Source organism: Oryza sativa, chromosome 12, assembly GCF_034140825.1.
Source record: "Oryza sativa Japonica Group chromosome 12, ASM3414082v1".
NCBI lineage: Eukaryota > Viridiplantae > Streptophyta > Magnoliopsida > Poales > Poaceae > Oryza > Oryza sativa.
In genome coordinates this window covers 12501511-12528102 of record NC_089046.1, presented here as the reverse complement: position 1 = coordinate 12528102, position 26592 = coordinate 12501511, and the positions used below count along the sequence as shown (strand labels likewise).

The window sequence follows — 26592 nt, the reverse complement described above, 5'->3', positions numbered from 1 at the left end:
AAAATATTTACAAAACTAATTTTGTGTTTGAAAATTTTGCAAATCTAGTCGCCCACCGCCCTTGGGGAAAAATCGCCCTCCCAAAGGGCGATTTTTGTGACGTGGCACACGGCCGTTAGGTCGTTCCTAACGGCCGGCTAGTGGGGGCGTGCCATTTTGCAGGCGGCCCCCTTGCCGCTCTTAGGGAGGGCGATTTAGCACTGTGCGGGGGGCCACCTGCAAAAGGGCGGCGAGGGCGGCCTAGAATTTTGCAGGCGGCCCCCTTGCCGCTCTTAGGGAGGGCGATTTTTTCCCTCCCCACTATAAAACCTCTTCCCCCTATGAGAATTTTCATTATATTCACTCAAAATCCAAAAAAAGAGAAAGAGGGAGGGGTGAGGGGGAGGAGAAGGGAAGCGGCGAAGCCTGCTGGTTTGCTGACTCCATCACAGGTAATACATTCATTTGAAATGTGTTTCCATTTTGTTGTTGCATTTTAGTTTTTTTTTACCATATACTTTAGTAGATCTGTAGCACAAACCCTATTTTTGAATTTGAGACATAGGACAGACAATTTATTTGTAGTATCTTTAACTTAGGGTGTTGTATGTATTGATGAATGAGGGGGTTAGATCTGGTTAGTATGATATTAACTTAGTTAACATAGCTATTTTTTCATTAGACACAATGTCAAGTAAGGTCATGTTTCAGATAGTTCACGGTGAAGGCAACCTTAGATTTGGTCCTGATGGTGTTGATCTGTCAGATTTTGTAATGACATCGAAGGGCATCGATAGGCCTGCCGAGAGATCATTTCAGTCAATTTATAATTGGTTGATGCGAGGATTTAGAATAGACTCAGAAGTCTACACAATGTCAGTATCGGTTGTAGTGAGTCATGCAACGGAAGGTTATTTTTGGGAACTCGTGCCGATGCATAGCACTGTTGCTTGGAAACGGTATCTGGAGATGGCTTTTGAAAGGTCATGGCCCCTGGTTATTTTTGTGTCGGTGCATGAAAATGATAGAAATATTGCAATGGAAACCGAAGATGTGGAGGGTCCAAGCCATGAGGGGGATTTTGTTAAACCATCGGGGGAAGATGAGGGAAATGACACAGGGGTGGTGCAGGCCATGGGCGTGGCGGATGAGGGGGAGAGAATCAGTACAATCGTTGATGAAATGGAGAGGGAAGATTCGGATAACGAGCAAACGGAGGGCGATGCATCATCCGATGAGGAAGGTGATGTAATGCCCACTGATTGGACAAACGAGGACTTCTCGGGACTTGCTATCTCAGAGGGGCATCATGTACCCTGGGAATACAAGGATAACGAGGTAATTGAGGGTGCTACGTATGCTCATAAGGAGGAAATGAAGGAGGCAGTGAAGCATTGGGCGGTTTCATTGATGAGAGAGTTTAGGGTGGTCAAGTCAACCAATTATGTGTATGAAGTGAGGTGCGTGAAAGAAGATTGTCTGTGGCGTGTTCATGCATATAAGGGTAAATGGAAAGATTATTGGAAAGTTAGCATTGTGACCGAGCACCAGTGCCACTTACAAGGGGTCGAGAAGTATCACCGCAACATCACATCAGCTTTTGTTGCAAGTGAGATGTACAGCAGTGTTGTCGGTAACTCTGGCTTTGAACCAAGAGCAATTATTAGCCACATTGAAGACAAATTCAAGTGCACCATAACCTATGCCAAGGCTTGGAGAGCAAAACAGAAGGTTTTAGAGATGAGGTATGGCACTTTTGAAGCATCATATGATAATTTGCAGCGTCTGTTAGCCACAATTGCCCAGAGGAATAGCAATACATACTATGACGTGCATACATTTCCATCGACTGTTGATCCTAACAAGAGTGTGCTGCAAAGAGCCTTTTTCTCATTGGGTGCTTGCATGAAGGCTTTTGTGCACTGCCAGCCTGTGTTATGTATAGATGGAACATTTTTGATCGGTAAATACAGAGGTCAGATATTGACAGCGATTGGAGTTGATGGGAACAATCAGCTGTTAACTATGGCTTTTGCATTTGTAGAGAGTGATAACACTGAAAACTGGTACTGGTTCTTGGAAAGAGTGCAGAGAAAAGTCGTGTGTGTGAGGCCCAATGTTTGCCTTATACATGATCGTCATGCAGGCATGTTGCGGGCTATTGACTACTTGCAGAACGGTTGGGATGAGAAGGGAATTCTAGCTAAGTGGCCCGATGTTCGGAGTCGGTGGTGCATGCGTCACATGGGTGCTAATTTCTACAAGCAATTCAAGAACAAGCATCTTATGGATCTTTTTAAGAGGCTCTGTGCACAGAACCAATAGAAGAAATTTAATGAGTTGTGGAATAAGTTAGATGAGTTGACAACCAAGTAAACTGACGAGCAATCTCGTTGACCACAAGCTAAAGGTGACGAGCCCCCAGTACCTCTTGGTGCACTACATGATGACCCACCCACAATGAGAAGGAGGTCGGGATCATCTATCCAAAAGTTCTTGCATTGGATTGAGAATGAACCAAAGGAGAAGTGGTCTCTATTGTTCGATACCGATGGTTCTCGATATGGCATAATGACAACTAATCTAGCCGAGGTTTACAACTGGGTAATGCGAGGAGTGCGAGGACTACCGTTGGTTGGTATAGTCGAATTTATCCTTCACGGCACGCAGGCCTACTTCAGGAATTGATACAAGAAAATTGGTCCCTCAATGGTAGATAACAAGATAATATTTGGCAGCATAGTGACTAAGTACATGGAAGATAAAATAGCAAAGGCACAGAGGCATAGTGTTGTGGCTCAAGGAACAAAAGTTCATCGGTATGAAATAATGTGTGTTGATAGGAGCAGGCGTGGAATCATGCGCAAGCACGCCGTGCAGGAATGTGTACTGAAGGTTGATGGAGGATGCAGTTGCACCTGTATGAAGCCTAAGCTTCGACATCTGCCTTGCTCTCACGTACTTGCCGCGGCAGGTGACTGTGGCATATGTCCCGATGTGTACGTGTCACCTTATTTCAGGAAGGAAGCAATCTTTCATACATGGAGTGAGGAGATATATGGGTTCGGGATATCAGGATCATACACAACTCAGAGGTCCCAAGTTTTTTTCATTCCCGATCCATCGAAGTTAAGGGTGAAAAAGGGGCGGCGTCAGACTAGACGCATCAGAAATGACATAGACGAGTCGGAAGCTGGTGGGAGGACTCTACGCTGCAGCAAGTGTGACCAGCGCGGCCATACTTAGAAGAAATGCCCGAAGACTGCACAGGGTCCAAGCACCGAGGATGTTGGTCCATCTGGAGAGGCAAGTGATGGAAGAAGACCACCTGGGGAAGGAACAACAAACAGGCGAGCACGTCCCAGGCGTCCTCGTGCGGGAGGCGATACGATGGTCTAATAGTGTTATTGAACCATGAACTCAAGCACTATTGTATCCTAATTTGTCGTGAGACTAAGTATTTCTATCGTGTAATGTGTTGAAATTAGTAGTCATGTATTGCGAACTATTCGGTATTGTATCCTAATTTGTCGTACTAAGTACTCGTATGTTGTAATTTCAATGAATTTCGTTGTAATCGTTAAACAGTATGTTGTTGTGTTGTGAACAATGTGAAATAGCATTGTACTATTGTTATAATCTCTGTAGCATGTGCTTTGAATTGTTGTTGTTTGCATTTATTATGGTTCTGATCTTTCTTTTTGATGCAGCTATTGCGGACGACACACCTGAGCTCTTCAGTTGTGGCATTGACAGGAGCCACCGCTCGTACCTCTCTGCAGTCCAGGGTGCGCAGCTCGGCACCTTCCGTCCACGTCCTTTACGCCAGCTGTTGCATGTCGACCCGTGGCACGTTCCGTGGTACGCCTCTTTTCAATATTTTGGAAGCACATTTCAGTCAACTGTAAATTTGATGTACTAATGTGTCGACTTTCCATTATGCAGGTTGCGTGCGGCAGGCCTTCTACCTCTTTGTAGGCTTGTTGAGGCGAGGGCAGACGACAGAGACCCAGCGAGGCGGTGGGATGCAGACCGGTCACTCCTTGCCGCTCTGGTAGATTGCTGGAGGCCTGAGACGCACACGTTCCATCTTCCCTGTGGGGAGATGGCTCCGACACTGCAGGACGTGTCGTACCTACTCGGACTACCACTGGCAGGAGACGCAGTTGGTCCGGTAGACGGTGGTGCTGACTGGAAGGAGGATATCACTGAGCGCTTTTTGCCCATGATGCGCCGTCCAGATCTCCCACCGCCCACTGCACTACACGCGTACACTACAGTCGGGCCTACGAAGGCTTGGTTGCTTCAGTTCACTGTAAGTCAGCTGGTCCAACTGGTTTATGTTCATTTCCACCAATATTTTAATTTGTACTAACTTTTGGTTATTAATTGTAGGTGGACAAGTTCCACCCGGACGCTGATGAGTACTTGGTTCAACGCACCCTTGAGGTGTACCTGCTCTGCCTGTTCGGTTGGATGATGTTCACCAGCACCCAAAGGCACGCTGTGGACAAGGGTTTGATCCACTACGCATGTGCCATTGCGGATGTTGAGCCAGAGAACGTGCCATAGTGGAGCTGGGGATCTGCAGTGCTAGCGGCCACCTACCGTGCGCTCTGTGAGGTGTGCACGAAGACAGACTCGGGAGCGATCTTCGCTGGTTGCCCACTTCTCGTTCAACTTTGGGTAGCAGAGAGGTTCGCCATAGGACGGCCTGTGGTGGACCACACAGCCTACACGATAGGTCGCAGTGTACAGTGGCTGGAGGACGACCTCGTGATGGGGACGTACTGGTGTCGACGTGAGGTAACTAAAAAATCTATTGATTTTGTCATTTATTACATTCATCGGTCATTACTAACATGTCTTTCCTTGTTTCCCTTGTTCAATGCTGCAGCGCAATTACGCCCACGTGCAGGTGAGACGGAGTTACCCTGAGTTCGTGTTCGAGTTCGACCGTCTCCAGCCCAACGACGTTGTTTGGGAGCCGTACACGGAGGAGGCCGTCGCAATGAGAGCACTGCTTGGACTTTCGTCCTTGTGCACACGTGACATGACCTACTGGCTCACGACCATACCGATGGTGTTCGACATCTACATCGAGCCTCACTGCCCCCAGCGTGTGATGAGGCAGTTCGGCTTGAGGCAGGTCTTCCCAGGAAACACAACGCCTACCGTCCACCCCGCAGACCACTCGTGAGTACAACGGTTTACAACACCGAATGTTATACAACTTCATTCATCGAGTTATTTAATTTTTGGTTTATGACAGGTTGACTCGCCGGGGACAACTACCCGCCACACTGTGGGCACCACGCGTATAGCAGTACGTGGATGACTGGGTCTTAGCCCCGGACAAGGTGATCGACGAGTTCGTACCACACTCAGAGGACACCTACAGGGACTACCTCCGGTGGTACTTGCCTCGCACTCGTGGCCATGTGACATTCACTCCAGCCACGCCACAGCCGCGACTTGCCACTATCAGGGACGAGTACCCCACGCACCGTGACCGAGACTACTTCATGGGGGTACGTCGAACTTGTACTCACTTCTAGCAATTGTTTGTACTCACTTCTTTCAATTATTTTTGTACTGACATGCGGTCTTATGTGTTGAATAGGCCGACGCGGCACAAGCTGTTAACGCCAATATTACCTCGGTACTAGTCAGGTTGGACGCCGGATTACACTTGAGTGATGTTGAGCAGAGGCTTACCTTTGACCGGATGCAGGAGAATATGCACACTGTCATGCGCGTCCTTTCTTGTCGCATTGCAGTGGACGCGGTACCTCTAGCTGGTCCAGTACCACCACGTCCACGCGCCCCTAGTACCGGAGTTGTGCGACCTACAGCTGTTGCTTCGCACGGTACTGTTACGCCCAGAGGTAAGTTCAAGTGTATATTATTTATTCTCGGTAACATGACTACGTCCTAACTAAATGTGTTTTTGCACAGGTCCCTATCTGCCTTCCGGCGTCTTTGTTGGAGGTAGCAGTTCATCACAGAGATCGCCGAGCCCTCGTCCTGACACGCAGCCGCGAGGGATCTTTGCTAGTGGAGCCTCTTCCTCACACGCCGGTGGCACAGGCCCTACTGCCCACTTCTATGACGACGACTTTCACGGCGCGCTGGACCAGGAGATACTTGGGTCGTCACAGCTTGGCGGAGCTCCGGAGGCGAACACCCAGGAGCAGCCACAGGTCACACCAGTGCAGGAGGGACGGACAGGCCGTGTTGTACCACCGGACCATCTGACATACTCCCAGGGACACGTTAGGGCGCAGGGCAGGAGGGACAGGGGTAAGAGGCCTCGGTAGTAGTGGTCCACCTATTGAGCGGTTGTGTGCACTTTTCTTTTGGATTACTTTTGGCTTACTTTTGCGGTTGTGTACTACAGTACCATTGCCTTGACGCTTTGCTATTTCGTTCTTTCCACATGTCCACTGCTACAACTATTCCATGCATACGACAACTAACTTTCGGCGCTTGACGGTCCAGTCCATTATAGACAAAGCGTATCGTCGAGTTGTCACGATCAACTTTGCACCGCAGATTCCACACATGAATTAATTACTGCTCGCATGTGCTCGTGTCATCAATACACTGCATAAAACATATAACAACTACTTACACGTACAACAACAAACTTTCGGCACGTGAATATCGGGTCCTTCAGGTAGCGCAGCAAACCACATTACACACATACATGTTCCATCTTTGAGTTGTCACGATCATCTTTCGGCCCTGCTCTCTTAGATAAAGTGAAATTTTGCTCACGCGTGTGCGTGTTGTCACATCAAGTGGGCAAGATGAACTCTCATTAAGTCCAGTTATAGCACTAGTTGTGGCCCTATATAATAGACAAGCCGAATACAACCTCTTCATATCATCGTTCATATTCCCACACATCTAGAGAGAATGGAAGCACCATTTCTGGAGCGTCTCAACTGGCGAAGCGATCCTTTCACCGGTTGGTTTCCACCATGGTGTGACCGGTCGTTATGCACTTGTGGGGATCGGTGCATACTTAAGTCAAGCCTCATGGTACAAACTCGGGGTAGGAGATTCTTCTAATGCGCAAACCTTGATCAGGTATGATTTATTCTTTACAAGTTCAATTAACTGTACTGAACGCATAAAACGCTTACCGATTTCTACTCCATCATAACATCTTACGCAGACATACCGTACATTGTGCAACTACATTGAGTGGGTAGATACGGAGGACCCACAAAATGACGGAACACGTCCATATGCACGTAGTGAATCAAGATCGGACTACCTCAGGCGGAAGGATGAGCATGAACGTCGGATTGATGCGGAAGCTTTAGAATGGCAGGTAAATCCTCTGGGACTCCCCACATGGCGGGAGCGCCCAGAGTGTCGTTGTGGTGACCGTTGTTAGGTGATAAGGTCCTTAAGACAACGAACTCGAGGACAGAGATGCTTCGTGTGTCCTAACATTGACGACGATGATTTTGTCGTAAGTATCTTTTTTGTGGGTACCACTAATCACTACTTTCATGCACTTACCTCTATTTACACAATTTTTCAAACAGGAGGAAGTTAGGAAATGTCAATTCGTACAATGGATCGATACGGTCAGAGTTACTTCCATTGGTCAAACGATAACGCAACCTGAGACGACCACGCAATTCATTTAGGCATGGATGGAGTATGAACGTCAGGTACAAATTGCAAGCTTAGACTGGAGGAACAATCCATTAGGTTTACCTAAATGGTCGGAGCGTCCAAAGTGTGGTTGTAGAGATCATTGCCAGGTGGCTACCTCGTTTGCATAACAAACAATTGGTAGGAGATACTTTGTTTGCCCCAATGTAGACGACGATTTCGTTGTATGTATAACAAATTCCAAATTTAACTAGCATCTGCTTATTATTACTATCATATCTGACTAACTACTATGTTTGTTTCTTAGGGCAATCCAAGGAGGTGCGCATTCACTTTATGGATCGACAATGTCAATCCAACATATGATGGCCAAAAGATAACTGAGTCTGAAACACAGGTAGAGTACCAGCGAGAGAAGGAGCATCAAAATGCAATACATGTTGAACAGCGCAGAAGGGGTCGGTATATACGCTCAGGCTCGATTTGTTAGGACCGACAAATTTATATCTTTTATCCATGCTATCTTGTCATTATAATGTTTCATTATTATGGTGTGTTGTTCTATGCCTCACGAATTACAAATTAATGGCTCTATCGTTCCGATTTCCAAAGTTTCTTTGACCCCACGATACGTTGTATCCTTATAATTTATAAGTATCTGCTTATATTTTTATAACTTCTACCTTCAATTGTGTACATGATTCAACATACGTGAGAATTATACGTAACTTATAATTTATAGGTAACAAACCCCCTCATTGCCCTCCAATCTTTATGAAAAAATAAATTATTCAAATTTTATAAAAATGTACGTACTTTGTTCGATTCAAAACGACACTTTACCTATTTCAAAAAATTTTAAGTGCAAAATAATTAGATTTATGTAATGAATAATTTGAAACTATTCCTCCTATTTCGAAACGATGATTTACGTAGTTTATAAAGTAACCATTAATTATTTCGATGTAAAAACACCCCTTGTTGGCCTCCAAACTGCGAAAACGACATACCATTCAATTCAATTGTAATAATGTTTTTCTTGTTTCACAATTTTTTAACTGATGATTTACTAAATTTTCTAAATAAACGGAGCTAAACACCTACGGCTACCCTTGCCCCCTAGCACAGTGAAAAACTGCCCTCCCTAAGGGCGGCAAGGGGCTGCCTGCAAAATTCCAGGCCGTCCTCACCGCCCTGTTGCAGGCGGCCCCCCCACAGTGCTAAATCGCCCTCTGTAAGGGCGGCAAGGGGGCCGCCTGCAAAAAAGCCAGGCCGCCCTCGCCACCCTTTTGCAGGCGGCCCCCGAACAGTACAAAACCGCCCTCCGTAAGGGTGGCAAGGGGGCCACCTGCAAAATGGCACGCCCCCACTAGCCGGCCGTTAGGAACGACCTAACGGCCGTGTGCCACGTCACAAAAACCGCCCTTTCGGATCGCCCTCCCCAAGGACGGCGGGTGACTAGTTTTGCAAAATTTTCAAACGCAAAATTAATTTTGTAAATATTTTAATAAAAAAAATTAAAAGAATGACCAATGGGTTAGGGATTTGCAATTTAAAATTGAGAAATTGGGTAGAAGGAATTCTGGAATTGGGTTGTGGGCCAGGACATTACACAGGTCGGCAGTGATTTGGGCCATCTTTTCCCCGCCCCCCATATAGGCCCAATAACACGCTAGGAGGCAGGGGAACAACCTGTTCATCGTCTTCCTGCGTCCAGCGCTCGCACCGCCGTCGTTGGGGCTTGTTCGGCAGCCTTTTGAGGTAGAAAATACTATGGAGAAGCACGGGGTGGGGTCATTGGCGATGCCAGCTAGCTATGGCGCACGCCACAGCATACCATATTGGTAGATCCGCCCCTAGGTGCATATGAACCTTGGTCCATATTATCCATACATATATATATATATATATATATATATATATGTGTGTGTGTGTGTGGGGCAAATTTTACTACAGAACACCGTGACTTCACGGTGGTTTTACCTGTACGACATGGCACGAAGTGACTTTTAAGGGAAAACACTTTCAAAAGTTAGATATTTGCTGCTTCGGTGTGGACGCGGCACCCATCAAAATAATAATTTCCGGTTGAAGAGGAGAGAAATCGTGTAAAATATCAAAATTGTCCTTGAGCCTACATGTCAGCTCTCATATCTCTCTGCTCTCTCTATCCCCTCCTCTTCTCTCTCTCATCTCACATGTCACCGACGACGACGGCAGGCGAGGTCCGGAACGAGAAAGCTAATCCGTTACTGGTCGCGCGCGCCCTCCCCCGCGCGACCGGACGCGTGTCGCGCGCAGAGAGGGGTGGCGACGGTGCGTCGCGAGTAGCACCCGCGGTTTCCTTTTTTTTTTGTTTCTCTTTTTTCTTTCCTTGTGAGCGTCCTCTTTTTCCGGTTTTTTTTCTCTTCGGATTTTTAATTTGGTTTTTCTGTTTTCCTTCGGTCCGTTTCGTTTTTTCTTTTTATTTTCTTTCCGTATCTTTTTCGTTATTAATACGTACGAATATAAACTTTATATATGTATAAATACAAACTTTTTATACGCATATAAAAACTTTGTATACAAATTTTGTATGTGTGTTTTTGGTTTTTATACATACGTATACAAACTATACACGCGTATATAAAGTTTGTATACACGTATACAAAGTTGGTATATACACGTATACAAAGTTTATATATGCGCGTATACAAAGTTTATATACATGCTAATACAAACTTTATATATATATATATATATATATATATATGATTATATACACTCAGGAGTACGTACTCCCGGATCCACCACGCGGACCCGATTCGATTTTTATCGACAAAAGAAATACGTAATACCAGTTAATTATCCCTTATTCATCGGAATACCGGGAACTCGCATAAATACCTCCCGAGACTATTGGATCGATTAATCTGTTCGTCGGCGGAGAGCGTGATCTATAGGCGATTCGGACGGGTGATGGGTGGCGACTCCGGTGTCCATCGTTGATTCGGCGTCCACGGCGAGTCTGGAGGTGACGACATGATGCATCGGCGTGGCGTCTTCTGCTCTGCCGTCGTCGCAGGATCTCACGACAACACCATCAAAGCGGCGGGACATCCATGGCATCGCTTCGTTCCAGCAAAGGCGACGACGAGACCTCACTCCTCCCCAACACCAGATTAGAGAAGCCCATCCAGGCGGTGGCTAAAGTGATTACGGCTCCCACCGATCGTCTCGATCTCGATTATGGTGACAACCACTTTTTTTTTTCAACCGGATACCAAGTTTGCTTTTCTTATTTCACGATCAGTTGTTATTTGATTTCAGATGAATCAAGCAAGGCAACGGCCATGGCAACGATGCCGGCCGGCTGCTGCGACCAGATCGATCTCCTCCTGGGTGCCGGGCGAGCTCTGTTTTGAGTGTTGATATCTGAATCGGAAATCTACAATCAGATGAGTTTATTCATTCCCCCCTAATCTATGTACATAAATTATTCCCAAAGTTTAGACTAAAAATTCCTGATTTTGTTTCTTCGCTCATAGAAAACATTCGATATAGTAGGAATGTTTTGTTCTGAAATGCATTCTTTATTTCCTCGAATGATTAAGCCCCTAATTTCTTTGTTGCATGCATGCAGTTGGTTGTGGCCGGCCGCAGAGCGGTAGCATACGTCGACTCAACACACAACCCAACGGCAAGGGGAAAGATCCTTAGATCCACTGTTTAGAAGCGAATAATGTACATTCTTTTTCAATTGGCGCATACTTTCGTATTTTGTTCTTCATATCCTCACGTCAGTGAGGATAGTTCTCCTTTTTGAAAATAAACATTGCTTTTCTGTATATTCGAGAGTACACTGATACTTCTTCAATCATACGCCCATGCCGCCGGAGCACTGAGTATTGCTATATATATACTGCTACAGTGCTACTAACTTAAAAAAATAGCATATACTGCTACTATCTTAAAAATTAAACAGCATATACCAGTACTCACTAAAAATGGTATATATACTGTAACTATCTTAATATTAGTATATACCACTACCACTTTATAAAAAGAAGTCTATACTGCTATCATCTATGGAGAATATATACTAGTACTAACTGAAATATATACTACTAAGTAAAACAAAAGGTATTATATGCTGCTATCACCTTAAAAAACTATATACTGCTATCACCTAAGAAATAGTATGTACTGCTACTAACTGAAGTATATACTATTAACTAAATAGAAGTATATGCTGTCATTAAAAAAAGAAGTATATACTGTCATGTACCGATTCCTGAAAAAAAAAGTATATGCTCCACCTATGGATCAGTATACACCGGTTCTAGAAAATAATAGAACAGTATATACAACACGATTTGACATGCTACAACAATCCTTAATATATACTCTCTATAATCCTTAAAAGTATAGAAAAAACAGTACATATAACTCTCTATAATCGATTGATGATTAATACATACTGGATGCTTGAAAAATCAGCACATAATCCTTAATCGATCGATTTAATACATACTTGATACTTGAAAAATCTAGTATATACTGGACGTATATATACTGGATTAAAAAAATCAGTATATACTGGATTAAAAAAATCAGTACATACTCAACCCGATCAGTACATACTCCTTACTCCTATAGATTTAATAATATACTGACACTTGAAAAATCAGTACATTCTCCTTACTCCTATAGATTTAGTATACTGAACACTTGAAAAATCAGTACATTACTACTGTTATTGAACAAGTACGTATAGTATGTATATACTACTATTTTCTGAAGAAAGAAATAAGTATATGTTGCAAATATTTTGAAGCGATAAGCTCCACGTATTTAGATCATCAGTCAGGTGCATTTAAAATTTGAAACGCATGCACTCGGTCACCATGGCTCTATCAGATACTATTGGATAATCCAATATGAGGGGGGGGGGGGGGGGTTGTATGTACTCACGGGTGTACATAATGGTCATCCTATATATATGTATTATTTATTTATTTATTTATACATTAAAAGTGTATACGTATAAAAATATATTTATTATATACATATGTAAAAACTTTGTATAGTGTAATACAAAATTTATATACATATAGTATATATAGTATAGTACTAGTAGTATAAAGAGAGAGAACAGTATACTGCTAGTAGTAGTACATAGGAGACGTAAGGGGGCCGGACTAACCGCACGCCTACGGCCGCGCGCGGTCAGTCGCTAATCAGCCGTACCCAGGTCCGGCAGCAGCGGGAGGGCAAGGGCGGAGCGGCCAAGGCGACAGCGCCGAAGGCCTCCTCACATCGCGCGCCGCGGGTGTCGCCGTCCAGCCGCATCGCCGCTCCTCCACACGCAGCTGCCACCACCGAACCTCGCCTACTGTCCGGCCGGTGCCGTTGATAACATGTGGGCCCAAGGGCATTTTTAGCATTTCACACGATTTATTTCCCTTCTTCAACTGGAAATTATTATTTTAATAGATGTGGTGTCCACCAGCAAATATCCAACTTTTAGGGCACCAAGGTATATATATACAAGGCACCAAGGTATGAAATACACAAATTCACTCAAATTTTCAAATTGTGAGTTTATACCTAGACATAAGAATTTGATTCATACCTATACCTAGCAACAAAACAATTCATTCAATTTTACTTAACAATCAATTATTACATACCTAAATAATTATATGTTTAGATGCTATATACCTAGAATCAAAATCCAACAAAAAGATGTTCGTACCTGAACGTTTTAAAATAATCATACTCATTTAAATTAGGTATATACTCAATTTAAATCTTGGTGCCCGGGCACCATGAAGCCTAGATAATTACCAAATTTTCTTTCGCTATGCCCTACTACAAATACTCGTTCTTTGGGTATTCTACAACAAAGACACATTGAGTGTCATGTAGTAAATTTTACCTCCAACAAATCTTTTGCCAATCCTCCATTTCCTAAGATCCTAGAGCCCTATTCCGAATTGTTCTACCATTCCAAAGTTCATGAAAATTAAGGAGCCTCAAAATTGTGGAAAGGGCCCCTTAAAAGTTTAACTGAATCTTGCTCTAAACATCAAATATTTATATTTGGAGAGTACAATACAACAATTTATCTAGCAAGCATACCAAATTAAACGTATCTTATCTCAAAAAAGTTAAATGCATCTATGAATAAATTAAAAAGCATACATTTCAGCAGCATGCCAGCATCCCATGCGTTTTCACTTCAGCATAAAGCTACAGTAAGATTGTACGCTTCAGAAGACAACAATTCATCTTTGTGAGCAAAACTGAAACCGGTAGATGCATTGCAAACTTGGCATGTCAATAATCAAAACCTCTGCTCTCCTTCCTCTCTACTCAGCCGCTTCAGCAGCTAATGTCTCCGAATCCAATACCGAGATGAATTGTCGACTTACATGCTTAGCCACAGATATCATATCAAAAATGACACTTGGATCCAACCCTGCACCGCCCCTCTTAGTCAATCCACGTATTTGACCATGCCTATTAACTGATACTGAAACCGCAGAGCTCATCTGAGATTCTTCCTCTGAGGTAGCATCCACAATGTAGTGCTTACCTACCTAGCATAATTACTTAACAAATCAGAAAATGGAAAGGAAAGACTATGTAAATATTGAAACATAAGTTCAAGAAATAATATTGGCCATGCTAATTATGTATCTGTAACTACTAACTTGGCATAATTTGGCACTCACTACAATCTCATATTAATCAAAGAAAAAGTAAATAAATCTAATCATCTATCAATGTTTGACTGAATTATAACAGTTCAGATTAAAATAAGAGTGCAAACCAGGAATAACTTGGTAAACAAAAATTTGGAATATCTAAAATTAATAAAATACTAAAACAATATTATAATTCAGAATAAGAATTAGAAATGTAAAATAAAATGTGCATGAATGTGTTTAAAAGTAATGTTATTCAACAATATTTGCAAGTAAATACCTAAAAAGGCTTACATAAATCTTATTACGTAGACATAAGTAATATAAATTAGCCCATGTAAACCGTAACTTACTTGGATCATCCACAATCCACCCAATGTTCAATGGGCAAATTGAACATAACAATGGAGAGGAAATTCATTTTCTTCAAAATAAGTAGGTTATGTAACCAGAGCAAATTTCTAAGTATAAAAGAAATTCTATAATAATTTTGAACAATTAGATAACATTATCATGAAAATTGAGCATATTTCTTTCTCAAAAGAAGAATGAAATTCAAAAAAAATAATCCTCTCAACTTCAAAGAATGGAATTCATTTTCTTCAAAATAAGTAGGTTATGTAACCAGAGCAAATTTCTAAGTATAAAAGAAATTCTATAATAATTTTGAACAATTAGAAAACATTATCATGAAAATTGAGCATATTTCTTTCTCAAAAAAAGAATGAAATTCAAAAAAAATAATCCTCTCAACTTCAAAGAATGGAGTTATGCAAAAATCAGTACCTTCGTCAATGTAACAATAACAGGCACACTGGAGGTGTCAAATTGCAAAAATTCTTCATCACTAACATTAACTTCAGGTTCCTCATCTGTTGTAGCACTAAGAGAAACATTGACTTTTGGGATACCTGTATCACTCAAAGCCACCTGTATGTTATAATAGTTAGCACACCGCAAATGTATGCAATGGCAGGCAGGCGATGTGCCAAAATCGCCAAGCAAACATGAATATGGTACACGTTGAGGGATGCAAATGGATAAGTGAAAACTGAATTCCCCAGCAATATCTCAGGGCCTATTTGGCTCAAACTCCTATATTTAGCTTCAGGAGTTGGGTTTGGATTGGAATTGTGGAGCTGCCTAAACCAAGCTCCACCTCTCTACCAAGCTCCACCTCTCTAGTTCATTTTGTGAGAGAGCTCCACCCAGCTCCACTCCCATTTTGTGAGAGAGCTGAAACTGTTTGGCTGAGCTCCAGCTCTAGGAGAGGTGGAGCTAGAGCTGTACCCAACAGGCCCTCAAATTCGATGAACATGGACAAAAACCTCATTAACTCACCTAGGCGTATACAAAGTGAGTAAATACACTTAGGCCTTGTTTAGATCCTCCAAAATGGCAAAAGTTTTGCTATTTTGAAGCACTTTTTGCCATTTTGGATCTAAACACTAGTAGCAAAAGTTGACAATTTGGCATTTGTCATTTGCTAGTCCATAGTAGCAAATTGTGCCAAAAAGTGCTTTGGGACCACTCCCTCTCTCTTTCTCTCTCTCAATTTAGTGCTAGAATGGCAAAACTTTAAGACGCATCTAAACACCAACTAGTACTTTTGCAATGCCAAAACTTTTGCCACCAAAACTTTTACCATTTGCCATTTGCTATTCCAAATGGATCTAAACAGGCCCTTACTGATGTAGTGCATTTTAACATTTAGAGACCACAATCTTTTTAATGCTATTTTGAAGATTTCCCAAGAAATGCCATGATTAGGACTAACTTGTCCACTATACTATTCTTCAGATAGAAGGGTGTCTGTATCTTTACATGTATTATGGTAGAGTACTGATTTGGGTAAAGCACAACAATGTGGGAACCAAAAGAAACTTGCCACGGCCTGATAGATGAAAGTTATACCTTATTGATAGTTAAGATAGTTAAGACTTTTTTCTTAATATAAACAGATTACTGAAAAAGGTAACATGGAAAACGTAAATTTCAGAATGCATATTGTGTATTCTTTGCATAAGAAAGTTATGTTTTATTTATAGTATCTTATATGACTTCTTGTTGTCAAGTAAAAAATGACAGCTGTGCTATGATATTTACTCTTTTTGCAACAAGCAATCTCTTTGTCTCCATGTAATAAGATACCAATGTAATAAGATACCATTACCCACGAAAAAAGTGTATAAAATGCCACAGCTCTCGCAAAAATTCTGTATTAATTCCATTCATGTTTGTCTTGTTCTGTATGTTATTTGACCTCAACCATATTGATTTAAGATAATAGTTACAGATTAGACATGTATTAAGCTATGCAAGAATTCGATCAATAGTTGAACCACATGCGTCGGTTAGATGTCCCAGGACACAAGCTGCACGACCAGGCTAATGATCGGTAGCCACACCACAAAGGCAAGGATGGGATTTGATATGTGAAGTTTGATATATTTATTTCTTTCCTTGAATGAATGGTATGGATCCTCTCTTTTATAAAAGAGGTTAGCTCAAGCTAACAAATTTGGACTTAACTTCCAGCTGCTCAGCTGCTGTTGAGTGTCTACCTGCTCATATCCCATTGGTTGCTGCCCACAGGGCCGAAGCACATAAAAATCAGTTCAGTACTTTTGGCAAGGTGATTTGAAATAACCATATTACCAGAAGTTTGCCTTTGTAATGATCTTATATCATTACAGTTAAATGCCACCAGGAGGGAGGACAACTTTGCAGCATCAGCTTGATTGGGATCAAAGAGATTGTAGATGTGGGAGAAGATCCAAGAGGGAACCAGTGTTCATTCTTCTTCATTACTTGGTAACAGATCATTAGCCCACATACAACTTATGCATGGTATAGCATCCAAACAACTAGAGATGGTCATACCCGCATACAAAACTCTGCTGGATGCTAAATAAAGATGACAACCCAACTAATTGAATGGATATCATTGATAATAGCTAAAATAAGTTAACTGCAATGTGTCAACTGCGGCTACTGCCGTCATGGATGCACCACATGACAGGCTATCTGGCAACACTCTGTGCCAGCACCTTGAGTTCATGTGGCTCAGGGTTGAGTTGTTCACCAGAAATTAATAAGTCCGTTGAATGTGAGTTAACATTATAACATGTGCATGCCAAGTTACAAAATATCATGATATATTCTAAAAACAGTTATCTTCTAACACAGAACATTATATGGTGAATTCATTAGTGGTATAAAGTTTTGATATTGCATGTTTGCCCCCATTTAAAGTGAACTATCATATACTCCCTCTGATCCAGAATATAAGCATTTCTAGGTTGTTTAGCAAAGATTAAGGTTGAGGAAAAAAGACTTGGTGCCCCTCAATAAATGAGGGAGAGTTAGGGGGGTTGGGGGTTGGGGGTTGGATGGGGAAAAAATTGGATGGAAAGTGATTGATGGGACAAGTAGTGGTGTAAATAGTGGTAGAAATGCTTATATTGTGGAACAAGATTTGAATCCTGGAAATGCTTATATTTTGGAACAGAGGTAGTATATTCTAGAAAGACTTCAAGCATTTGCATGTCTACAAAAGAAAAAAATATCACGCCTTTTTATGCATGCATAGATACAAATAAATGCATCTACTGTATACCACTACTTTACAAAGTGGAGTAATGTAACAACAAAGAATAATAATATAACATGAAGGTAACATGGTTCTTTCACAGAGTAATACAGTCCTCAATGGGAATGCAAAGATAATCATGGATTTTCTTTTTATTGAACAAGATAGAGGATTCATTGCATAAGACCATTTTTACAAAACTTGAAAGCAGGGCCCTCCAATCTCCAAAACCATCATAATGTTCTATAAAATCTATTAACCTTTTTAACCAGTATAATATTGTAGCTTCATTTCCTGGCTGCACTAAATATTTGCAACGACCTAAACTTCGTAGAAGATATTGTCTAATTTAAGTGTCAATTACCTTTATTGCAGCAGCCAATGCATCAAGCAAATTTCCATCAGAACTAACAACAAGTCCATCAATGTAGAGATCCCAGCAGACCTTTCCATCAACGACAATCAGTGAGGATAAATCAATTGCAGCCCCTGAAACATCGGTTCATTACATTGAAGCCAATGAGATGACAATTACTATTAGCAAGCATGAGGCATGTTCTTCAAAAAATAAAACCAAATCAGCAAAACAAAACGAGAATCTACTTTTCATTAAAGTTTTCTTGAATATAAGCAGGTTTATGACCTGAAACAGAAGGGAAATTTCTTAAATCAGTAATTACTAATCTTCCATAACCTAGGAATGTAATAAGTTAACCATTCCAGGATGAAGATTACAGGGAACCTTGTAATCAGGCACGAAATTCATTCTGAGATCAAATAATACCCGGACAACCCTGAGATTGTACAATTCATTTTGGTCAATGATCTAGACATGGTTTTTAAGGCGTCACGAAGGCGTCACGAAGGCGTCGTGGCGCTCTGCTGGCTCCAGGGCATCCTGACGCGATTACGGCGACCCCAATCCCACGCCAGGAGATAATAAGGGGATTATGGCAACCCTAAAACATCACCGAGACAGAGAGAGAGAGAGAGAGAGGATTCCCTCTCATCTGGAACCCTAGCAGCAGCAGCGACGTCTCAGAATCCACGACTCCCATCACCATCAGCTCTGGCTACGGCAGATCTGTGTCTCCCTCACCTCCCCGCTGGCATCGTCGCTGCTCCATCCACTGCTTCGCTTGGCTCCTATTTCCTTCCTCTTTTCTTCGCTTGGTTTTCTCATGTGGCAGCGGCTGTGGACATCTAATGCGCGATGTTTTTAGGGCAAAGATGTTTGACCAATATGCTATTGGGCTTTGTGGGCCACTATGAGGGTTGGTTTGATGGGCTGTTTTGTCATTTTTTATTTTTTCTACACCAAATTATTCCCTATTTCCCCTCTAATCGCTAGCAGGGTACCTTCTTAGGGCGTCGCCACGCCTTACCGCCATACCGCAATAGCGTTGAGGCGGGTGTGCAGCGCCTTAGCTCGCCATACCGCCTTAATAACTATGCTTCTAGAACACAGGTAGTGGCCACTCAAACATGAGATACACATTAGATATGCTGGTTATGAATGCTCGAGTTCCATGTTACAACTTACAACAGAAACAAACAATTGTTCATGGTGACAGTTGAAACAAATATCCTGTTTCCAACCAACAAGTTAACTGCAATCCTTTCTATTCCCACCTAGAAGCAACGAAGAAGTTAAGGAAACACGGAAATGTGCAGGTTTTTCTGGAATAAGATGTTGAATAGGTAGTTAATATGCTTGCAGATTATATGGGAGCTAATGCTTGCTATATCCACAGAAAAGAAGATGCATCTATCAACAGGATTTCATGATCAAAAGGGCTTCCACAGTCCTTATATTATTCAAAAATTAAAATTTAAAACTTGTGAACTTTGCCTTAGCCTACTTAATCACAGTTGGGACCAGTCAACCAGAAAATCCTGTAACCACCAGTTAGCAGAGGTTTCCACATGAGAACTATATACCTGCCTACGATTACATTTTATTATGACATATATGGTGACTGTTAGAACAAGAGTTAACCCCTTCGAATTGCGGGAATGGAGAAACAAAGAAATAGGAAAAATACAGGATTCTTCCAGGAATGCAACGGTAAAATAGAGGATTGCAAAACACAAGAAAAACATAAGAACGGCCATTTGATTGGACCGCAGGAAAAACACAGGAATTTGAGGAGAGATAAAGACTCAAAGGAAACTTTTCATGAGGTTCTACCTCATGTTAAATTTCCTCCAAAACTTGCATGGAATGAGGCATTCCATAAAAATTTCATAGGATTTCAAATGGTCCGTTCCTTTGATTCAAAGAGCTATATAGGAAAAAATCCTATAGGAATGAAATCGTACAAAATTCCTATGATTTTCCATTGAATCAAAGGGGGCCTCTGTCCATATAGTAAAAAAAATACTAGTTATGGAAATAGTAATGCGCACCAATAGGTATAATAATAGAATTTGATGGTGATGAACAGCTGATAAACTGATACTGACAATGGAATCAACATGCTTCAGCTAAGAAGAAATTATAAGCTCACTTTAGCTGGTATCTTGATGAATTTGTTTTCAGATCGGTGTATCCAATTCCAAACTATAAACCGCTATTCAGTGTATGATACAAATTTAATCTAATCAAATTAAATTTAAGAAGTTGTAGTTTCAATTGTAAGGAAGCCTATGACAAAAGAAAAAGCTTGCTAAAAGAGTAAATGAAATTGAAATCATACAAGAATGGAGTCACTGTATATCAAATTGTTAGCATCAACCTTTGCTAAATTTTGGCAATCAAAATTTCAGAAGCTTGGATGGCATACAAACCAATCCACCCCCCATAGACTCCAGGAAGTACCAAGACACAAAAACAACTGTAAACATGAGAGCCAATGAAGAACAATCAAATTATACATACCTGCCCCACTTTTACCACCGAGTAAGCATCTTTGCAGTGCAACACAGAGCTCAGCAGAAAATTCTTCAGAACCTCTACCCTAAGAAAGAAGAGATATGCAAAATAGATTAAGCATGTGCAAAAACATATATATGTATATGAATCTAGGACCCATGGTGATACCATCGCTCCAACATGTCAGGGATGCATTTTACTACTTCAGAGGATGTAATTACAATCATGAACGTGTCTACTACTTTATGAGAACATATTTACACTTCACAGCCATGGCCCAGAGGTCCACAATATTAAAATACATATTAATATCGAGTGTTGATTTAAATCGAGTCCATGCAGCATATTTTTTTCCTCCCATATTGCACTCTAATGCTCTCCTGTGCACATCTGGGAATAATGAACATTGCTAGAAAAAATAGTATATAATTTATAGGTTTGCAATTGTAGCTTTCTTAGGTGGTTTTAAAATTTTAGGAAATGAATATTTGAAATAAAATGACTTAACAAACGAGGAGAAATACAAGGCACATGGTTTCATTGCATGGTGCGTAATAGGAATTACTTTAGCACTTCAAGGCTTATTCTATTGTTTCAGAGAACACTTTCCATCCATAGTACTTACGTTCACCATATATTTGATAAAATAGCACATAAGAATATGTTTTAATAGTTCAACTGCACTGAGAGCAACATGTGAGACAGCATGCAGCAAAGCGTCTAGTAGGACCACTGCTCAACTTTACTGCTATTTAATAAGAGGACATATCTGGTGAAAACTAGCTAAGTATTGGAAACTCGTGAAAACCATACCTAAAAGTTTTGTAAATTCATGAAAAAATTACTAGAGATAGGTGTAGATATGAAATACATTCTCACCAGATCTCAAATCCAAACTCAACTTCGTTTAAGAGAAACAAAGAAGACAAATTTCGAGTGAATAGTGTTGAGTTTGGATTTGAGATCTGGTGAGAATGTATTTCATATCTACACCTATCTCTAGTAATTTTTTCATGAATTTACAAAACTTTTAGGTATGATTTTCATAAGTTTCCAACACTTAGCTCATTTTCACCAAATATGTCCTCATTTAATAAACCATCATTAGATAGTTATAGAGAAGATCTAATTATACAATTAGTGCCTTGTTTGGCACAGCTCCAGCTCCACCTCTCAAGCTGGAGCCCAGCCAAACAGTTTTAGCTCCACCTAAAATGGGAGCGGAGTTGGGTGGAGTGCTCTCACAAAATAAACTAGGAAGGTGGAGTGCTCCACAACTCCACTCCAGACCTAACTCCTGAAGCTAAATTTAGGAGTTGGAGCTCCACCAAACAGACCCTTAATCCCAACTATGTGGGCAGCAGCTCAAAAAGTTAAGAGAATGTATGAGATATTTCACAATCTCATATCTATATAAAAATATGCCAAAGAAGACCACATGATAAGTTAATTTTCTGTGAACTAAAGCTCAGAAAAACCTATGTTTCTCACAAAGTTTTTAACTCTGCAGGAAATGCAGTATGAGGCCACATTATGTACCAAATAAGCCAAAGGAGTGTTTTCCAATCAATTGCTGTGAAAAGAGTGAAATGTGATAGGAAATCGAGAAATTCCATTAGATACCACTGACAAAGCACCAGTTCTATGTGTGCCACCGGCAAACTCATTTTCTTATTTATATACCTTCATCGTTATTTACCTAGGTAAAAAGACCATTTGTCCCTAGGACGCTATGTGCACTATGTCATTATTATCACAGCAAACCAATATGTTATCAACCAGGAATTCTCTTCTATTTTCTATGTTCTATTGTCTATTGCTTTTCGCTGCCTTGTTTGCATAAAGAAAGGGAGGGTATTTTAGCCTTTACATCAAATACACACACATAACAGAGTTTGATTAACATTTGCTTTGCAGCGATGACATAATAGAAGGACGTAACTACACAGCTAGTGGTAGCTGGTTTGTCTAAACCAGCTACCACTCCATCTATAAGAGACATCATCCATATATACTTTAAATACAATTCTCTCTTAAACTACTCATCCGATCTACGATCCGATTACACCGTTGTGTTCGTAACAATTAAATCTTTACAACAAGATCTCACATGATTATATTTTGATGAAAAATCACAAATTACTTTTATGATGTGTCTAAATTACTTTTAGATTTCACTAAGTTACTTCTTAGATATATAAAAGTAAATTCAGTAAAGCCTAAAAGTAATTTACATATATTATGGAAGTAACTTAGAACAGGTAACTTTGGCATGCCATTTGAAGTAAATCCGTTGTAGAGATAAAAACATGACTCTATCTAGAAATTAAATTAATCAGCACAAATTATGGAATTAACTAAAAACACAATAAAAGTAATCACCTCAGACCATTATGAATGTATAGGAAGTATTTTAATCAAATCTAAAAGTAATTTAAATATATGATAATTATATATGATAATTTGTTCAATAAAAAAGGTATTAATTAAAGTTACTTTCTTTTTGTTATAAGTTACTTCTATAATATATATGTAAATTACTTTTAGGTTTTATTGAATTTACTTTTATATGTTTAAGAAGTAACTTAGTGAAATCTAAAAGTAACTTAGACATATCATAAAAGTAATTTGTGATTTTTCATCAAAATATAATCATGTGAGATCTTGTTGTAAAGATTTAATTATTACGAACACAACGGTGTAATCGGATTGTAAATCGGATGAGTAATTTAAGAGAAAATTTTATTTGAAGTATAGATGATAGGATATTTCCCCTACTTACTTAATGGATTAGTACTCTAGTAAAGTAAGATTCTTCAAGTTGACACATATCTGGATAGGGGTCGCTCGTTATGACTATAAATCAAGAGTGCTCTCGATTTAGATTTTGCGATAATAGAATCATGCTTCGTCAGTGGCGTAACTTAGAATTTGACATATTGTCAACAGCATATAATTGGTTTTCTCTATCTGCAACAGGGGTGTATGGTTATGGCCAATAAGTAAAATGTCAACTAACTTTATATCGTTGATGCAGAAAAATGTTCAAGGGATCCATCATACTCATACCTACTCACCTTACTATTCATAGCCAGAAACTGTTTGCAACAGTGTATTTGACAATAAATTTGGCAAATTGTATATTCATGTTAATTAATAATTATGTAAAACATCTATAAAATTGAAGTTGGAATAACATGATAAACAGGCCAGAAAAGTGAATAGGGTAAGTTTGATCTAGCACACCACATTACCAACCTCAAACATGGGTGCTGCAGTTGGGCTGCAATCAACAAAAATGGAAACTTTCCCTTTATCAGGATGAAGAATGCTTGGTTTCCCCAACTCAGCCTGCAGATGACAGAATAATAAAAGAGGGTGAAGTAAAGCAAAAACAGAGGAACAACAGCTTTGAAATCATAACAAATATTCAAAGCTCCTTAGAGTAGTAAAAAATAGAAAATAATGCGATCCGTATTGCAACAGTAAATTCACAGCAGGTGGCAGAAAAGGTCTACAAATGATCATTTGATAACTAATAAATCACAATGGTAAGCTCAATCTGTTCTACATTTGTATGGTCTGGAGAAGCTTACTTGTCTTATAGTTTAGGCACTTATCTACCTTTAAGAATATGAAATGCTTCTTAACCTGGATTTTGCTTGCTAGGGATCTTGTATGATAACCAACTGATTGATCATAGGATTTTCATTTTCGAGAATATAAAATGTTGCTTAACCTAGTTTTTGAATTTTGAAGTTTCACACAGTTTTGTTACAAGAGGTCCTAATTACAGTACACAAAGGACTTCCCTTTAGGGCCTGTCTAGAAGCCCAGTAATTGGCCCAAAACCACTGTAATTTATGGGCCCGGAATTTTTTTACCTGGTCAAACAAAAGGCCTGCTTGGATGGGCCGTAAGGCACTAAATTTAGTGTGGTTTGCAGCCCATTCCGATGGAAAAAAATTGTGGCCTCGCAGGGCACACTTTATTTCCGACAGAAGTTGGGCTTAGGCCATCGGGCCCGGGCGCTCAGCCTCAAAGTCACGTTCACTTCATTTCACACACCTTCCACACGGCTCGTCCCGTCCTCTACCGTCATCACCGCATCCTCGCTCCACTCCCCATCGCCCCTGCTTCCATGTTTCCTCTCCATCGTCATCACCTCCCACCACCACCACGACTTCAATCTGCACAGCCACAGTCAGTTTGGCATCGATCTCTGCCGCTGCCGCTGGGTCAACCTCGATCTGCACTATATCCTGTAGGCCGGCGTCAGTATACTCTGCAGTTGGGGAGGCCTCGATGCATGCCACTATTTCCGCAAGCAGAATGATATTGAAGCACTAGCTGCTCGATAGATCGACCTCCATGCAGCACATCAGGCTGAGAAGGATGAAATTGCAGCAGCAAATCTGAAGGTGCATCGGCTGCTCAAGGAGGCCGATGAGGCCGTCACCAACGGCGCCGCCGTAACAAGCCCTCCATGGAATCAGTGTCATCAATGGAGTCGATAGGTTTGTGATTTGGAATTTTGTTGCCTCACACTTTTTTTCTTTCTTGTAGTATATTTCGATTCTTTTTTGGGTGTGATTTGAATCACATTTTGATGGATTGATTTTGAACCTGCAGTTCCCCATCTCACTGATTTAGCTCATTAAAAATTTTCTTGATTGTGATTTTTTACTTATAAAATCAAGGATGTAGTATTGGTATTATTGTTAACAGAATGCTCGTTGATGATCACCCAAACGGCAAGAGCAGGGTCTTACAGAAAATTTTGACAACCCCCCCCCCCCCCCTTCTCTATCTTTTCAAGCATGGTGCAAGAAACCGTACCTTTACAGTAGCTATGACTTCAGTCGCACCGAGTCTAACACGCGCAGAGCCGTTTGCCTGCATACTCCAAATCCAGAACAAGGTCAAGGACCTGCACGCCCAATCGAAAAGACACATGGGGAAATAAATCCAAAGACCTGAGGTATGACTCCGGTCTCGACCGAGATGGCCCGGAACTGCAGCCGCCTGCGGCCGTCGGTGCGGAGGTCCTGCGCGATGCCCCCGCGGATGAAGTGCTTCTCTCCTTCCGAAAGCCCAACCATGGTGCGGGGAGCAGCGGGGGCGTACCTAGCGTGGGGCATAAGATAAAAGGTGCAGGTAGAGAGGGATGAGAAAGAAAGGGGATGTGCATAGGCACGGGTGCTAACCGGAGGCCGAAGCAGCAAGACGACGGCACCGCTGCTCGCGGGATGGAGATCGGCGCAGGCGGCGGCGGGCGAACTCGCGAGCAGACGCGAGTCGAGGCCGTGGGCAAGGGAAGATTGACTTGAGCGCAAGGGGTCAGAAGCGAGAGTATACGGCGGAAGTAGCAGGAGCAGGCCGCCGGCACCGCTGTTCGCAGTGTTGGAGATAGCGCAGCGGCGCAGGCGGCGGCGGCGGCGGCGGGGGAAGGAAAGACGGGGACGGATATCGAGGGAGGCCAGTGGAGTCAAGAAGCCCATTTACGCTGGGAGGGACGCTGTGGCGGCATGGGTTCTGGAAAAAGTACACCGAAGGTCCCTCAACTTGTCATGAGTTACAACATCATCCCCTAACCACAAAACCATATATCTGGCCCCTTAACTAATTAAAACCGGTCACAATAGATCCTTCTGACCCTGATTTATCCTACGTGGTAGCTTAGTTAGCGTGAGACCCACGTGAGGCCCACGTATCAGGATGCCATGTCATCTCTCTCCCTTCCTCCTCTCTCTCACTCTTCTCAAGGCAAGCGGCCGGCGGTTGGGGAGGAGGCCGCCGGGGTGAGGCCAGAGAGGAGG

The 26592-nt window shown here is 41.5% G+C and overlaps 1 protein-coding gene, 2 long non-coding RNA genes and 1 pseudogene across 3 annotated transcripts; 3 read left to right on the top strand and 1 right to left on the bottom strand.

Annotated features, from left to right (window-relative positions):
* The first annotated feature begins 948 nt into the window (after positions 1-948).
* Positions 949-6299, top strand: LOC136354539 (uncharacterized; annotated as a pseudogene).
* Positions 6300-6932: 633 nt separating this feature from the next.
* LOC112937363 (uncharacterized) lies at positions 6933-8175 on the top strand. Its single transcript, XR_003239903.2, has 3 exons — positions 6933-7074; positions 7163-7465; positions 7542-8175. It is a non-coding gene; the product is annotated as an uncharacterized lncRNA (long non-coding RNA).
* A 2360-nt stretch (positions 8176-10535) lies between these two features.
* Positions 10536-11479, top strand: LOC136354843 (uncharacterized). The gene is made up of 2 exons (XR_010738690.1): positions 10536-10845; positions 10924-11479. It is a non-coding gene; the product is annotated as an uncharacterized lncRNA (long non-coding RNA).
* A 2193-nt stretch (positions 11480-13672) lies between these two features.
* On the bottom strand, positions 13673-26244 carry LOC4352037 (uncharacterized). Its single transcript, XM_015765042.3, has 8 exons — positions 25981-26244; positions 25750-25900; positions 25613-25669; positions 24032-24124; positions 20780-20858; positions 18263-18387; positions 15093-15236; positions 13673-14198 (listed from the first exon to the last, which is right to left on the bottom strand). Exons 2-8 carry the CDS (start codon positions 25873-25875, stop codon positions 13968-13970), a joined length of 855 nt encoding a protein of 284 aa, XP_015620528.1. The 5' UTR covers positions 25876-25900; positions 25981-26244; the 3' UTR covers positions 13673-13967.
* Between the last annotated feature and the right edge of the window lie 348 nt (positions 26245-26592).

Coding starts and splice junctions, on each gene's coding strand:
- LOC4352037 (XM_015765042.3), bottom strand. CDS start 25,875: ATGGTTGGGCTTTCGGAAGGAGAGAAGCACTTCATCCGCGGGGGCATC. Junction 20,859..24,031: donor CTGCAGCACCCATGTTTGAG/GTTGGTAATGTG, acceptor CTTCTTTCTTAG/GGTAGAGGTTCTGAAGAATT. Junction 14,199..15,092: donor TTATTGTTACATTGACGAAG/GTACTGATTTTT, acceptor TAATTATGCTAG/GTAGGTAAGCACTACATTGT.